General features: G+C 41.6%; 2 protein-coding genes across 2 annotated transcripts; one reads left to right on the forward strand and one right to left on the reverse strand.

Annotated features, from left to right (window-relative positions):
* The first annotated feature begins 952 nt into the window (after positions 1-952).
* gpr27 (G protein-coupled receptor 27) lies at positions 953-4,361 on the forward strand. Its single transcript, XM_032514353.1, has 2 exons — positions 953-3,672; positions 4,173-4,361. The coding sequence occupies exon 1, from the start codon at positions 1,821-1,823 to the stop codon at positions 2,934-2,936; it is 1,116 nt and encodes a 371-aa protein (XP_032370244.1). The 5' UTR covers positions 953-1,820; the 3' UTR covers positions 2,937-3,672; positions 4,173-4,361.
* Positions 4,362-7,738: 3,377 nt separating this feature from the next.
* On the reverse strand, positions 7,739-10,211 carry prok2 (prokineticin 2). The gene is given in 4 exon segments (XM_032514354.1): positions 7,739-8,026; positions 8,329-8,454; positions 9,976-10,181; positions 10,184-10,211. Coding segments are annotated over 4 exon segments (486 nt in total). The 3' UTR covers positions 7,739-7,900.
* Between the last annotated feature and the right edge of the window lie 5,788 nt (positions 10,212-15,999).

Raw genomic sequence — 15,999 nt, forward strand, 5'->3', positions numbered from 1 at the left:
GCTGGTGAACCTCTGCAGCAGCAGGTGCAGCCATGCCACAGATTGCAACTGTAGTTCAAAGTACACAAATTGTGCTGAGAGCAAGATTTTATTATTTATATCACACATTCTAGATAATTTGATTCTGGGTTGTTTATATCTGGAGAAGTCATATTGCACTTAGGCAGTGCTTATAAACAAAACAAAAAAACAGATTTTAATTTTTCACTGAGTTTTTTTTTAGAATGCAAAGGTCTCTTCAGCTGTTTTCAAGCTGCTTGTCAAATCCTCTGCCATCATCAGACATCAGACGTAACATTCTTTATTCGACCCACTTTTGCTTTGCAGATGTATCCTCTGAGATCCCACTGTATGTATTATGCAGCTTTTTACCTTATTTGAACCCACACTGTTGTTTGCTAACTTAGTCATCTTTCAACAAAGTGTGTAATCTTATTTTACTATGGCCTCCTAAAATAAGACATGAGTTACAGTTACACATTGACCTATGACCATGAATCCAGTATGAGTTAAGAGGTTAAGAGTTACATAGGCTATTTGATTTTTTATTTAACACTACTTGTCTTTATTTGTGTTTTTTGTATGTTCACACAGTATAATATCAATGTGTGTGTATGTATGTGTGTGTGTGTGTGTGTGTGTGTGTGTGTGTGTTTAAAGGGCTTGTACTCAGATGTTGTGTTCAACAAATCCTTCTCAGGACTTCTGTATGCTCTCTCTCTGTTGCATTTGTCTGATTCTGCTTGTTTCTTGCTTAATTTTAGGTTCAATGGCTTGATTAACTAACATTCAACAGCTTTAAAAAAAATTGAAATGCAGTGTGTGTGTGTGTGCGTGCGTGTGTGTGCGTGTGTGTGTGTGTGTGTGTGTGCGTGTGTGTTTTGAACTGTTGGTCTACTCTAGCAATAATTAAGAATATAAGTCAACATGAACGGACATACATGGTGCGCTCGACTGTTCTAATAGGCCTGATCCTAATTATAATGTAATATAACCTACACTATGTTTGTATAAGCCTAGTATTTTCCTAAAATCAAAGTTTTTGTTATCACATCCAATATTGTGCAATGTAAGGGGCTTATCTGTCAATCTCTGTCAACTTTTGCATCTCATCAGTGCTTGCAGACAGGCAGATTGCAATAGACAAAGACAGATGAGACTCCTGGCTGATCCCAGGCCTGCTAACTACACGCAAGCGGACGTGCGTCGCATAAACTAGACGCTGCTGAATGAGATCCACCGCTCCCACCTCTGCAAGTTTCCGACCTCCGCTCGGCTTTTTACAAACATGTTTTGCTTTTGTAGGCTATACGTGAGATTTTAGCTGTCGTTGATGAGACTGTGGATGCGTATTTGCGCCACGCTTCCGAACATTGTCTGCTTTTTTATTCCTCAAGACGAACGGGAGACCTCCGCCATCGATGGAAATTGAAATGTGTTTTCTGAGCCGCTTGTCTGCTGAAGGGATGCCTTCCGAGCTGATGTATGAAGCTGAACCAGGCTGCCTCTATTCGGCACACACTGGAGCAACAGACAGGACTGTTTTTTGTACCGGACACTTGTGAAATGAAGGACAAGAAGAAGAAAAAGAAATAGTAGATGTTTGTTATTGATGGGGATCACAGCGCATCGGGGTGGGTGCGAACCGATGTAGAACGGATGCTTCTGAGTGGAATTTAATTCTGACTGTTTATTTCTTTTAAAGGGGTGGAGGATTGAGGTTGATTTTTGTTTTAATGTCAGCCTTGGCAGCACATAGGCTATAGCCTACCGCTCGTCAATGAATTGATGTGGGAGTACACGCAACCTCGGCTGCATAGATGGCAAACACAAGCGAGTTTGGGGAGAGCAGCCCGTCATTACAGAGCTATGCGTCCACGGCCTCTGCGGTCAAGGTGGCCTCCCTGTGTCTGATCATGGGCATCAGCCTGCTGGGCAACGCGTCGCTGTCGCTGCTGCTGCTGAAAGACAGCTCGCTGCACAAGGCTCCTTACTATTTCCTCCTGGACCTGTGCCTGGCAGACGTGCTCCGCTCGGCCGTCTGCTTCCCCTTCGTGATGGCATCGATCAGCGGCGGCTCCGCGTGGCCGTACAGCGCGCTCAGCTGCAAGATCGTCGCCTTCATGTCGGTGCTCTTCTGCTTCCACGTAGCCTTCCTGCTCTTCTGCGTCAGCGTCACCCGGTACATGGCGATCGCCCACCACAGGTTCTACTACAAGAGGATGAATCTGTGTACGTGCGTGGCGGTGATCTGCATGGTGTGGACTCTCTCCGTAGCCATGGCTTTCCCTCCAGTTTTCGACGTGGGCACCTACAAATTCATCCGTGAGGAGGAGCAGTGCACGTTCGAGCACCGCTACGTGAAGGCGAACGACACCCTGGGCTTCATGCTGATGCTGGCCGTCATCGTGGGGATGACCCATGTGGTTTACATTAAGATGCTGTGCTTCGTCTACGATCACCGCAAGATGAAGCCGGCTCAGCTGGTCCCTGCCATCAGCCAGAACTGGACCTTCCACGGCCCCGGGGCCACAGGGCAAGCCGCCGCCAACTGGATCGCAGGCTTCGGCCGCGGACCCACTCCGCCGACGCTGGTGGGCATCAGGCAAGCTTCGCATCCAGGCAACCGGAGGCTGCTTGTGCTGGACGAGTTTAAGATGGAGAAACGGATAGGGAAGATGTATTACATGATCACACTGACCTTCCTCATTCTGTGGGCTCCGTATATAAGCGCCTGCTACCTGAGAATATTTGCGCGGGGAGCCCCGGTCCCGCAGCTCTACCTGAGCGCTGCGGTTTGGATGAGCTTCGCCCAGGCGGGTGCGAACCCCATCATCAGCTTCCTGTTCAACAAGGAGCTCCGGATGCGCCTCAGAGCCTGTTTCCCCTGCTGCCTGGGAACGCAGACACCCATGGAGCCATACTGTGTCATCTGAACAGTTACAGTCCCTAAAATACTGCCAAAGACACTTTCAATCTCAGAAAGTAGGCTACAGACTGGTCCCCAAAATGTGTTTGTAGCCTACAAGCAAACAGGCTGTTGTGGAGGGTGAACCCACTGCAGTTCAATTTACCCACATTTTCATTTGTGGCAAAGATTGTACCTGCTTTTTTTATGATATGATGTAAATTCATACTGTTTTATGCTAATTCGAACCAGACTAATTACAGCTATATTAAGGGATAGAAGCAGAATGTGTTGCTTTTACAAAACAATCACTTTTGCCACCTTTTTTATTCATCCCACTAGGTGAATTCCAAATATAGATTAGCCTCTATGACAGTTATGGGTCATGTTATGTTCTATTGCTCCACTACAATATTGTACATGAATGTCACTTTGGCTATCTGTTTGTATATTTTGAAATTATATCCTGTCACTCCCTTTTGAAGTTGTTTGCCTTTTGCAGAACTGATGACTGAAACACAACAGAACTATTTTATCCGCTGATTAGAGTCCGTTTCTAGCATCTGTGACACACTTGGTTTCTAATCGTTTGGATACCACAAATGAGAAACAGATCTCAGTATATTTTTAATTAGGACAGTGTCACATTTGTAAATAATGTAAAGCCATTTTCCCTCTTTAATTTTGCTTTTTTAACCAGATGTGTTGTACATGAGTCATGACCCATTGGGATTCTTTGTGTTGATAAGGTGTTTTGTTTAAAGGTCCCATGACATGGTGCTCTTTGGATGCTTTTATATAGACCTTAGTGGCCCCCTAATACTGTATCTGAAGTCTCTCTCCCAAAATTCAGCCTTGGTGCAGAATTGCAGCCACTAGAGCCAGTCCCACAATGAGCTTTCTTTAGTATGTGTCATTTCTGAGTCTGTTGCTTTTGGGGGGGGGGGCTTGAACAAATGCCACTTTGCTCATTTGAAACCCATGATGTCTCTCATGGCTGGGCCAAATTCTCTGGGCAGGCAAAACGGAAGGAGAAAAGGAGAAAGGAGAAAGGAGAGGTAACCTTGCTCCTTATGACATCATTAGATTCCAGATCGGCCCATCTGAGCTTTCATTTTCTCAAAGGCAGAGCAGGACATCCAGGACTCGGTTTACACCTATCGCCATTTCCAGCCACTGCGGGACCATGGGCAGGCTGGGGGAACGCATATTAATGTTAAAAACCTCCATAAAGTGAAATTTACATGCCATGGGACCTTTAAAGGTATTTTGCAAGTTATTCTTCTTCTTCATGGGTCAGCTGTGTTGACAAATGGCTTAATTCACATTCCCGTGTGGATATACAGATAGCATTTTTTTTCTACTGATATGGAAATGGGAACAATTTGGTGCTTTGGAAAGGACGTTTGCATTGTTTGTATTTCTTAGTAAATAAATAAGGAAATGGATGATACATTGTTTGGGTTCTATAATCTGTTTTTAAATCCCCTGAAAACAAGCGTGAGATTGTTGCTTTGGATTTTAAATGGCGAGGCTGACATACTCTACTGTACATGTTTAAAGGTTTTCCACTTCCAAAAAGTGAGAGTTGCACCCCATATTTGAACAAAGGGATTGCTAATCAATATAGACTTTATTATCTTTGTTTCCATTGTGGATTTCTCCTTATCAGGCCATAGAAAACGGTCCTGTCTTTGGTATTTATTCTGGGGCTTTAAAGTTTTTGGAAGGGCACTCCAACAATTTAGAATTGCACTTCCATAAAGTTTTAGGACTCACAAGAGACAAATTAAAAGAAGAATGGTTCGGAATTGAAGCAGAGGAGGCAGAATCTTGATTTTTAGTGTTTAGAAAGAGTCAAGCTCCAAATCCTACATTTCCCATAAACCAACTGGATAGTGTTAAAATGCCCAATTTGTTCCAACCCCACACTTTCAGTTTGTAATGCTCACTTTGTGTTTAAATTTGTCTTGAGAGTTCTTTCGTGGGCCTAAAAAAACTCCTCCATAGCCACAAAAGGCAATACCACTGTTATCTGGTTTCAAAGACTGAATAGAACTACTTTTGACAAGGAAACTGAACTTCATGTGTAAAATCATCAGAGTGCCCCTTTAATAACCAAGAGGGTTTGTTAGTTTTGATCAATAAAAATGTGCATGTGGTCGGTATATTTTAGGTGGATTCCACCATTTCAGTACCATTAGACTCAATATATAAATTATTGTACGTGTGGAGAAGGTGTTTAGCATTCAGAGCTTCATTTTGGGAAATTAAAAATAAATGAACAGGTAATTGCATGACAAATAGGAAAAATCATCATATTAAAATAAGATAGAGATTAGAGGTGCGTTAATAATAACCTCAGTGAGGAAGAAGAGGGCTATGTTGTGGAGGGCTGGGTTGGTGATGATGGGGAGAATTTTGAACTGGAGTCTTAAATGGGGGTTCAGGGGAAATGATGACCTCATATACTGTGTATATATACAGGCCTCCTTGTGATCCACCTTAATTCCTTGCATGTGTTTAACCTCAGGTTAAAGGGGAGAGTCTAAGGACACCTTTGCTCTTCGATCCTGACACCAAACCTTAACATCTTAACACCTGGCTAGCAACAAAATGGGACCAAAAATACAACATGAACCGCTTGTTGGTTCTTACTTAACCCTCGTTGTCTTACCGTCGACCATGCACATTTTTTTTCTGGGTCAGAATTTCAAATTAAAACAACTTTTTGTGAAGTTTTTTTCACTTGTTTTCGGATTTTCGGTCCCATTTTTTCTAATGTCTTTGTCACAATTTTCGATGTTATTGTCAGGGTTTTTGTGCACTTTTTTTCAAACGTTTTTGTTGTTTTTTCCAATTATTTTAGATCTTTTTATTTCAAACACTATAAAACTGAATAACACACCCCCATTTAATCAAAGTAGTGAACTGATCATTTATTTAACTTGTAAAGAGCGTTGTATGGGACCATCCGCGTTATGTTTTTGGACAATTTGGTTGAAAGAAACCCAAATTTCTGATATAGGAACTTTTTGAAAATGAGTCAAATTTGACCTGAGGACGACAGGAGGGTTAAACAGTTAGATGCTTGATTTTTCTTTCTCAACGGAGCACTTACAGCTAATTAGATTTGTGTCAATAGGCTGTTTGCCTGGCACCTGCTTTTTAATCAAAGTCCCTCAAACCCCAGTCCCCTTCTCGCTCCTTAAGCCAGTAGCAGCCTATTGATTCCACTAATTGCTGTTGCATTCATTGGCATTGGCCTCCATTAAACCCAACCGCTACTGCTGAGCTGTTCTCTTAGTACACACTTTAATCACTGTAATTTAGTGAGGTGTTTTTAGCTCTCTGATCTGCCATACAACACAAAGCTCCATAACACACAGTCTACTCTCAGTGCATCCCTAACCATTAGCATCCCAACATGCCCACTCGCTTGTTCCTGACAGCTGGCTGTTCTCTGCTAGCAGCGTGCTCATGTCTCATGGTGGATTTACTGTGACTCCTCACCTGCACGTGCTCTCATGCAAATGCAGGCCGGGTAGTTTTGGTACATCGTGTTGTCTTCAGGGCACGCAGGCTCCATTGTGATGCTGGGGAAATATGACTCTTGTTGCTGGACTTTTACTGCTTGCTCTTTTATTGACCTTTTCAATTTCACCTGTTCTTTTCCCCCCCAGCATATTTCCTTGGATCAGGGAGGCTCCAAAATCATGGTTGCAGCTCCCGCCGTGGTCCTGCGATGCCCTGTTACATCCTGCTACGTCCTGCGGTGCCTTGTAATGCCGTGCAGTGCCCTGCTATGCCATGAACCACTACAAACTACTATTTTCTTTTACTGTGACTATTATTTCCACTCTTCATTTCAACCCCAACCGGCCATCAGACACCGCCTACCAAGAACCTGGGTCTGTCCGAGGTTTCTTCCAAAAAGGGAGTTTTTCCTCGCCACTGCCGCACTATTGCATGCTCTGGAGGGAACTGCTAGAACTGTTGGGTCCTTGTAAATTACAGAGTGTGGTCTAGACCTACTCTATCTGTAAAGTGTCTTGAGATAACTCTTGTCATAACTTGATACTATAAATAAAACTGAATTGAATTCAGTCTTTCTGACCATGAAGCAAGTACGCTGACCTCTGTCCTCCTCACTGGCTTTTCCTAAAACACAATTTGAACAGTTGAAAAAATATGCTTTTTAAAAAAAATAATTATAAAACAATATGGTCTGTGTGGCCGGGCTAGCTCACCTCGTAGAACAGATATAGAACACACATATGTAGAGGTTTACTCCTCAAAGCAAAATAAAAATAACAGGATGGTCTGATGAGGTTTGGCTTGGTCAACTCGGTATCCAAAGTTATTAACTTAATTTTCTAGGAAAGGATCAAACCCAGGAGTACTCCGTCAATTTACAATGCCCATCAGGTGTCAGAATTAATGCAGCAGAACCAAGTATAACCCTTTATTCCAAGCATTATTGTTCCTTGTCAAATCTTGGTGCCTGCATTACCCAAAATGCAAACAACAGTTTCTTCGAAGATTTGGGTGTGTTATACTAGTACCAGCTCATGTAGCATCAAGCCACAACCATCAAGTGGAGATGAGGAGTGGTCTACAGTATACAGAGGTCTGGTCTGTCCCGTGAATGTGACAGGTCGTCGTTGCAAATGAGAATTTGTTCTCAATCGACTTACCTGGATAAATAAAAAAAATCGAAGGAAAGAACACAGTATATATGGAGAAGTCTTGTACTATTTGCAACATAACTATCATCATTGAGAGCAGGGAGCAGTCCTCTTTTCCCACCTGGCATTGCGTTAAATATAGTATTGATTCTAAAATTAGAGGGGGCTTTATCCTTTAAATATGTAGTAAATTCAACCTGAACCAACTGATAATGCAATATGAAATATATCTCTTTATTCAAAATAAAATTTAAAAAGAAAAAACACACGTAGCGCGCGGCAAACAGAGTAACTGTAAGTGTCCTCAGAGGTAGTAATCTGGATACTTGTATGATGGGAGACACTTGGATCTCCCCACCTCTGTGTTGACACACAACAGGTTGGGCAGGCAGGGGCAAGTATGGTGGAGTCTTTTCCCATTGAAAGGAACCTGGAAGCAGAAAGAGAGACACCTTCGGTATTAGATTAATTTTTTTTTTTTAAATGTTCATCAGGCATAATGGATGCAATGGAAGGAGATGAAAGTGTCAGTCGACTTCGCAGGTCCAGGATTGTTATTGTTAACTGATTCTTACACATTGTTTTTTCTGGCCTCTTTTGTGAATTTTGAAGGTGAGGGTCGAGGTGCTTTGAAAGCATCACTGCCGGGACACCCCCGTATGGAGACAAATCAGTGACGTGGGACACTTCACAGATGAGATGACAGTAGGCTACACCTGTCGACGATTTCACCTTGTGGCTCATTGGGTGACAGTCGTCTCCTTCCTGTCCCGTGGGCGTGCACATACGCAGGCTGCGGATCCACAAACTCACCGCACAACACATGCCTTCTCCACACTGGGAGTCCTTCTCACAGGCCTACACACACACACACACACACACACACACACACACACACACACACACACACACACACAATTAAACACATATTACATAATGAATGAGTCAAAAGAATGATTACTTTTATTGACATGAAGTAAGTTGCCACCATTTCCAACTTATAATTACCCTTGTTATGTACACTAGTTAATGTAATGAATTCCTTAATACTATGTACTCATTATTACCTTTATGACTGTTACTATCTGTTACAATCATAGCACCGTCACATTATGAGACCATATCACCTTCAGGTTTGAAAATTGTTTCAAATAAATGTGGTCCGAATGAATAAATGGATGAAGCTTTTATTTTGAATATGTAAAAAAATAAATGACAAATGCAAATGAACAGCCAGCTACTCATAATTACGATATTAACAGGAAAATGCAGGTAGTGTGGTTGCGAGCTTTTGTGATAGATGAGAAATATGTTAGCAGCACAAAATACTGCAAACATGCTGTTACGTAAACAGTATATTATGGCATAATATTATTACACTATCAGTCATATCATACCTCAACAAAACACCTCAGAATTGGTAATAATGTATTGTTTTGAGTTTAGTGACAGTTCTCGCATTGGATGAGATGAAGGAAACGCAACGAAGGGGAACAGAAGTGATTTCATGTGACAGTATCATGCATTACGGCTGCATGCTCCTCTTTCAATTCCCATCAGCGACCAGAGGGGTTGTTGTGACAGAGATGGCTGTGTTATTAGCAGGTTATGGCCATGATTTATGCTCATAGAACTATGTAAATCCTGATCCAGAAAGAGAAATCATTCAAAAGAATTTGCAACTTCACTGGTGGGTTGTGATAAATTGATGTGAATAAATTAAAAGATATGATGCACTTCTCCTTTTACATTATATTAGCTCGTCATGCTTTTAGTGTATAGAAAAAGCTTGACATACTGGCTGAATGTGTGGCATCGAATTTCAGAGCAAAATTTAAGAAACAATGTCTTTGTCTTTTTTTAGTAAGTCTCTTTAAAAGTAATCAACAACAACAAAAACTATATTACATTAAAAAAAAGTGTAATTTCCATCACAGTAAAAGCACAGTAAAATGCAAATACTTATAGCCTGTATAAATATTTTGAGATGTTTGAGACAGTGAAGATAAATGTGACAATGAGTCTTTGGTCTAAGCATTAATAAGACATGATACACGCATACATAAAACTTTTCTGTCCTGTCACTTTATATACGTATTTTATGTATGTGTTTTTTCACTACAATATTTAATTTTCTTTCTGTTTCTTTTGCATTCGAGAACTTAATTTCATACCAAAGTATCCTCCATTGGAAGTGTCAAAATGTGACAGCATTTGTTGTTTATAACTTGCACTAAATGTTTGCCCTTCAGACCCCAAAAAAACAATGAAGCAGTACACATCAGGCAACATTTTCCTTTGTGAAAATATTTAAAAAAAATAAGTACTTGCATATACCCATCACACCCTTGTGGTATCTACCTGTTTGCTCTCACTTACCCCTGTGATGACCGCTGAAGATCCGTGGGACACCCACAACAGGGTGACAAGCAGTAGGGAGAAGGACCTCATGATGAAGAGCTGTCTTTGCGCTCCCGTGCCCTCCAGGGTGAAAAGTAAGAATGCTGAGGCTGTCCGACTTTCCTGCATGTGCATACGTGACAGACAGCGGAGACAAGTGGCCTTCATACTCATGCGTTCAGGGCTGGCGGAGGTTTATAAACCCAGCCCGCCATTCAGAAACTCTGTGACTCACTCACACCAGAAGCACCTCACAGGGGCTACAAAACCAAAAACCCGACCAGGGTAAAAGTTGACATGACATCGCCCATAACTTTCATTTTTCTAAAAATGCTCTTCTCCTTTTACGATGAATTGTTTTAATGCCAGAAGCAAAAGCGTATTGTACACTCAGAGATGCTGAAGATGGTCTTGATTAGTGATGTAGTGTGGCATCCTGTTACGTTCCTAGCATCTTTATTTGTCCTCCCCACCTCTGTAGACTCCGAGGCCACAGCTTTGAATACATCCATTCAAACCCACTCTCAACAGTGTACTTACCAATGAAAGTATTTCTGAGGCCACTGCACTCATGGAAAGAATTATACTTGAGTGGTACAGGACACTTTTTATTTCGAACTGTGAATTCAAATTGTTCTGAGTTACAGCAATGGTCATGTACTAGATAAATGTACTCCAACACTATGCATGGACATATTGTCACAATTGTCATTACAAAGAATCACATCAAGGCGTTATATAATGTTGATCACTTACCCATACCCTAACCTTTCTATGTGTTTAAACGAATTCTTGGTCCATGTGTTACAATCCAAATATAATATATCTCAGGCTGAGTGGGGGGATCTGTCTAGTGTCCCAATTCCAAAATAGAAGTTTTGAAACAAGTATTGATTAATCGCTTGACAGGAGATTTTATGTCAACGAATTTGATAATCAATTTTCTCTTTTCAGCAATTTTGTTGTTGTCGTGTTGCCGGGAGACAAGACTTACCATTTGGTTTTATGACACATGAATGGATTGTTACAATTGTCTTAAGGGGCCTTTGTTGATTAACCGCTTGACAGGAGATTAAATGTCAACAAATTGTATAATCAATTTTCATTTGTCAGCATTTTAGGCCTTTATATGTACAGGACAGCTGAAAACATGAAGGGGGAGAGAGAGAGGCGTAAGTGACATGCAGCAAAGAGCTGCAGGTCGGAGTCGAACCCGCGGCCGCTGCATTGAGGAGTACACCTCTACAAGGTGAGCTACCCAGGTACCCAATCACCTGAAAATCTCTTGCAGCTCTCCAATAGTCATCACACTTTGAAATACAGAGATCCACTGTACAACTTTTCAAACGACAATTTGTATGTTTTTCTTCAGTCAGATTTTATGTACGACATTTAAAAGTGGCAAAAGGAAAGTTCACAACCTGACATGGAAATCCAAACAAATGCAGATGATGATGATGAATGAGCAAGCTGTAGAGACCTCAGATTAGTGAAGGAGCCTGACATTGATGTATTTCAGAGCAGTGGCACCTCTTATGTAGCTGACTGACATCGCCAATCAACACTTCCTGAGCTAAATCCGTCTTCATCACACTCCGGCAGAGTGACACTGACAACTGAGTCGCGAAGGCTGACAAGAATAAAATAAAGCATGCGATAGTGACCCATTCAGCCCTATTCATCGATTATATTGAACAATGAAAACCATACAAGGCAAGGGAAGTTTCAAACAGGCCATTTCAAGGGGGGAAACCAGTTATAATAGATCAGCATATAGTTTGAGTGTAGTGACAGTGCAATAATAAATTGCTCTGAATTAAACAAGGGAAAGAAAAGTACAGTAAAGATATTCAATCAATCATAGGCATGAGAGAACAACAGAGTTGTTGATTTAGATTTAAAAGTGGCAAGAATTGGGGTTCATTTAACATCATCAGAAAATTGCTTCCATCGGTGTGGAGGATAACAGCTAACAGCAGCTCCACGTTGTTTAGTTTTGACTCCAGGTACTACCAGCCAACTGCCTCCAAAATGCATCTATCACTCAGAAGTATATTGATTTCACATGAGTTTTATTCATTGATGATTGTAAAGAACAATATCCAGGTAAAATAACAGCATAGCCTTAAATCTCAATGTGCTGGTTCTGTGGTGTCAGCATCTCATATCATTTTAAAAGCATTCATATTATTTTACATATTGTTCTGAGGTGAATCAAAGAACACAGCAAACGGAACACGAACCAAGGGCCTTACAACAAAGAAGTGAACAATCTGAGCAAAAGTGGAATGAAGCTCACAATCATTAAAAATCTACTTTGGTACTGCCTCAAGTGATTGCTAATATTTAATCTTTTTTTAAACTTTTTTTTGTGCTGCCGGGAGACAGAACTTATCATTATTTGGTCTTATGACATGTGAATAAATTATTACTATTTTCTTAAAGAGCCCTTGTCTCATATGTTTCTCTAGTTCTCTCATTTTTACTATCCAAAAACTGTTTTGGAATCTGGGAGGGTGGGGTTGATGGAGGTGCGGGGGTTTAAGAACGCATCAAGATGGGAGTGTTGGGCAACCTGACAGGCTTGACATCCTCAGCTCCCCAGTGTGTCAACAGAGATGACTGGCTCCAATGACCAACCCCTTTGGCAGTGTGTGTTGATTTTAACTAATGGTTATATGATTTCATGAAAAAAGGGAGGCATGACGTAGTGCGTGCATCTGAGTGCCAGAGGATGAACCATGTAGTTTACCACTGGAAATACATGTTGGATTTCACAGACTGCAGTACAGCCAGATCTTATCCTCTGATTCTATCCCTCTGTACCGTCTCCAATCTCATTTGCTCTGCATCCATAAACATGTGAGAGGAACGCATGGTGCTAGATTGTGGGGTTGTGGAAAACATCTGATTCTTTCTGCCAGATTCTTTCTGCATGTCATCAGAGGATCAGCCCCTTGCATGACATAATGTCACTGCTGTTGCTCCCTTAGTCTATTCTATACAACATGCTAGTATCATTTGCTCACACATTATCAGCATTGTTTTCCGTCTCTATTGCATAACCTTCTTGTATACGGTTTCATGTTGGCTAGTCTTGCTTTGCCAGACCTTCCTCCACAATGCCGCATATGAGGGTCTGGCTAGTCCACACAGCATTCCGGGATGGGAGAAAAACAGGCTCTGGTTTATTGTCATTTCTTTAAACCAATCACAATTGTCATGGGCGGCGCTAATGCCAGACAGAGCCACGGTGCCGCTGTTAAATAGCCTCGGGAAGGAACTTGCTTTGGTGGAACATGTGTACATTCAAAAGTCATTTTTAGTCATTTTTAGTTGTGCAATAGAAAACTCAGATTGGACAGATAGACTAGCTAGCTGTCTTGATTTACCCTGCGGAGGTCTGAGGAGCAGTTAACCATAGTCTTTATAAATCAATAAGAATTTTTCCAACACAAAGAAAGCGGAAAAGAGCAAAATCCGGGAGAACTTCCGGTGGCAACAAAGCAATCTCAGAAGTGGAACGTTGTGGATATACTGCATGTTGGCTGACTCCTGGTAATGTCGGGTCCCACCTGCTGGGACAATCCCAGAGAAAAGATAAGGGAGGAGACATGGTGTGTAGGGCTCTAAGCTGCCATCAAGTAATTGGTCAGTGGTCATTTGATATCATACGAATTGTTGTGTATACCTTTTCAGACGATATTGTGCTAACATGTTCATGAGAAGGCACTTTTTGTGGTTAGAAGGGAGACAGCTACGGCTGGAAGTTACACAAAATTACACCAAATCTTACAAAATCTAATAAACTATAATTAAAGGTCCCATGACATGGTGCTCTTTGGATGCTTTTACATAGACCTTAGTGGTCCCCTAATACCATATCTGAAGTCTCTTTCCCAAAATTCAGCCTTGGTGCAGAATCACAGCCACTAGAGCCAGTCCCACAATGAGCTTTCCTTAGTATGAGCCATTTCTGTCTGTAGCGTTCGAGGAGGAGAGAAGGGGGGGTACGGTGGAGGCTGGGGGGTGTGGCCTTGAAAAAACTGCCACTTTGCTCGTTTGAAAGCCATGATGTCTCTCTCTCATAGGTGGGCCAAATTCTCTGGGCGGGCAAAGCAGAGAAAGGGGAGGTAACCTTGCTCTTTATGACCTCATAAGGGGAAAGATTCCAGATCAGCCCATCTGACCTTTCATTTTCTCAAAGGCAGAGCAGGATACCCAGCGCTCGGTTTACACCTAGTATCATTTCTAGCCTCTGGGGGACCATAGGCAGGCTGGTGGAACTCATATTAATGTTGAAAAACCTCATAAAGGGAAATTTACATGCCATGGGGCCTTTAATAATATTTTAGTACTTTCACCCAGGAAACGTCTAGTCGTCACTGTAGCTATGTCCCTTCTGAACCCATTGGTATGGTAACAAAAAGAAATGCAAAAAGGAAAGAAAAAGACACCCCAAGGATTTATAAGGTAAGCCGCAGTGATGAAATATGTTTTATTTTATTTTCTTTCAGAATTATCACCGTCATGCCACTTCAAAATGTTCAAATTAAATTCTCTGAAAGCAGCTCTTCCCTCGACTTGCTCCCCACGCGTCAATCTTCACGGTAGCAAACTGGCAGAGCATGGATTTTTGTCCTCGGCTATCAAAATAGCAGCTGAGGACTGGATGTACCAAAACCGAAAGGACACAAGGACAGCTGCAGACTGTGTGTGGCAAAATTATTTCCAAACACTAATTCCAGGTGGTAAAGTTCAATGATGACGCAATTTTGAAAGACATGCATGCGCATGGGAGTTGTGCTAAACCAAAGAAGCATTTTGGAATTATCTGATGTATTCATGACATCCACAAAATGGAATACAACTTACCTTTTATCAAAAGTTTTATCTGTTTTTAAAGCTTTAAAGCACTGAAACTGTCCCTTAAAGTAAAATGACCTGCTTTTAACAGCTGACTGACGAGAGAGCACAATTTTATAACGTTAAAATACATAATGTTAACATAATAATAATGTTTAATCCCCCTAACACCATCCCTATTCCCATCAGCCTCAGTCCACTATCCAGTAGCATCAAACCCACTGCCAGAAAGACTTCACCTTCACCCCACATATCAATAAAGTTGTCCAGTCCTGCCTTCTCCATATTAGAACCATTTCCAAAAATAAAAACCATACTGTCACAGCACAACCTGGAAAAAGTAGTCCATGCCCTCATTTTCATCCGTCTAGATTTCTGCAACTCTCTTTTAATCGGCATCAACCACAAATCACTATCCCGCCTCCAGCTGGTTCAAAACTTAGCAGCCAGGCTTCTCACTGGTTTTAACAGAAGGCTACACCGTACTCCCATCCTAGCTTCACTTCACTGGCTGCCTGTCCGTTTAAGAGTTGATTTTAAGATTTTACTTTACTTTACTTCACTTTTAAAGTGCCCATGTTATGAAAAAAATCACCTTTTCTGGAATTTGAGGTGTCGTTTTTTTGTCTCTGTTTCTTCCACACGCATACAAACTTGGAAAAAAAACATCCAAGCTGTTTTGAGTGAGATACAATTTTCTGAATGTTCTCTACCTTCAGTCTCCGGGTGAGCTGTTCAAAATCTGCACGGCTTTCTGCGTCACGAGCCGAGATGGCTAACCGTAGGACTTGCTAACTTGTTCTCGATACAACACACACTAGTTCACCATAATGTACAAAAGAACTACTTCCATGCAGGTATTCCACAAGTGTGCCCTTGTCAAGAAGACGTCTCCCAGCTAATCCCGCCTTGTACTGACCAAAGTTGGAGGAAGCGTTATCTAGCTGATGTGTTCTTACCTAGCTACTGCGTATGTGCAACTCCAAACAAAGATAGTACAGAAGTGAGATGTCTCACTCTGTAGCTAAAACAGTCCTAAACACACAGGGTGAAAACAGGATCTGCAGCGATGTGCAGTACAACAAAAAATGTGGTGTTTTTTGAAAATGAAACCGTGTAAACCTATTCTGGTACAAC

The sequence above is a fragment of the Etheostoma spectabile genome, chromosome 4, assembly GCF_008692095.1.
Source record: "Etheostoma spectabile isolate EspeVRDwgs_2016 chromosome 4, UIUC_Espe_1.0, whole genome shotgun sequence".
Classification (NCBI taxonomy): domain Eukaryota; kingdom Metazoa; phylum Chordata; class Actinopteri; order Perciformes; family Percidae; genus Etheostoma; species Etheostoma spectabile.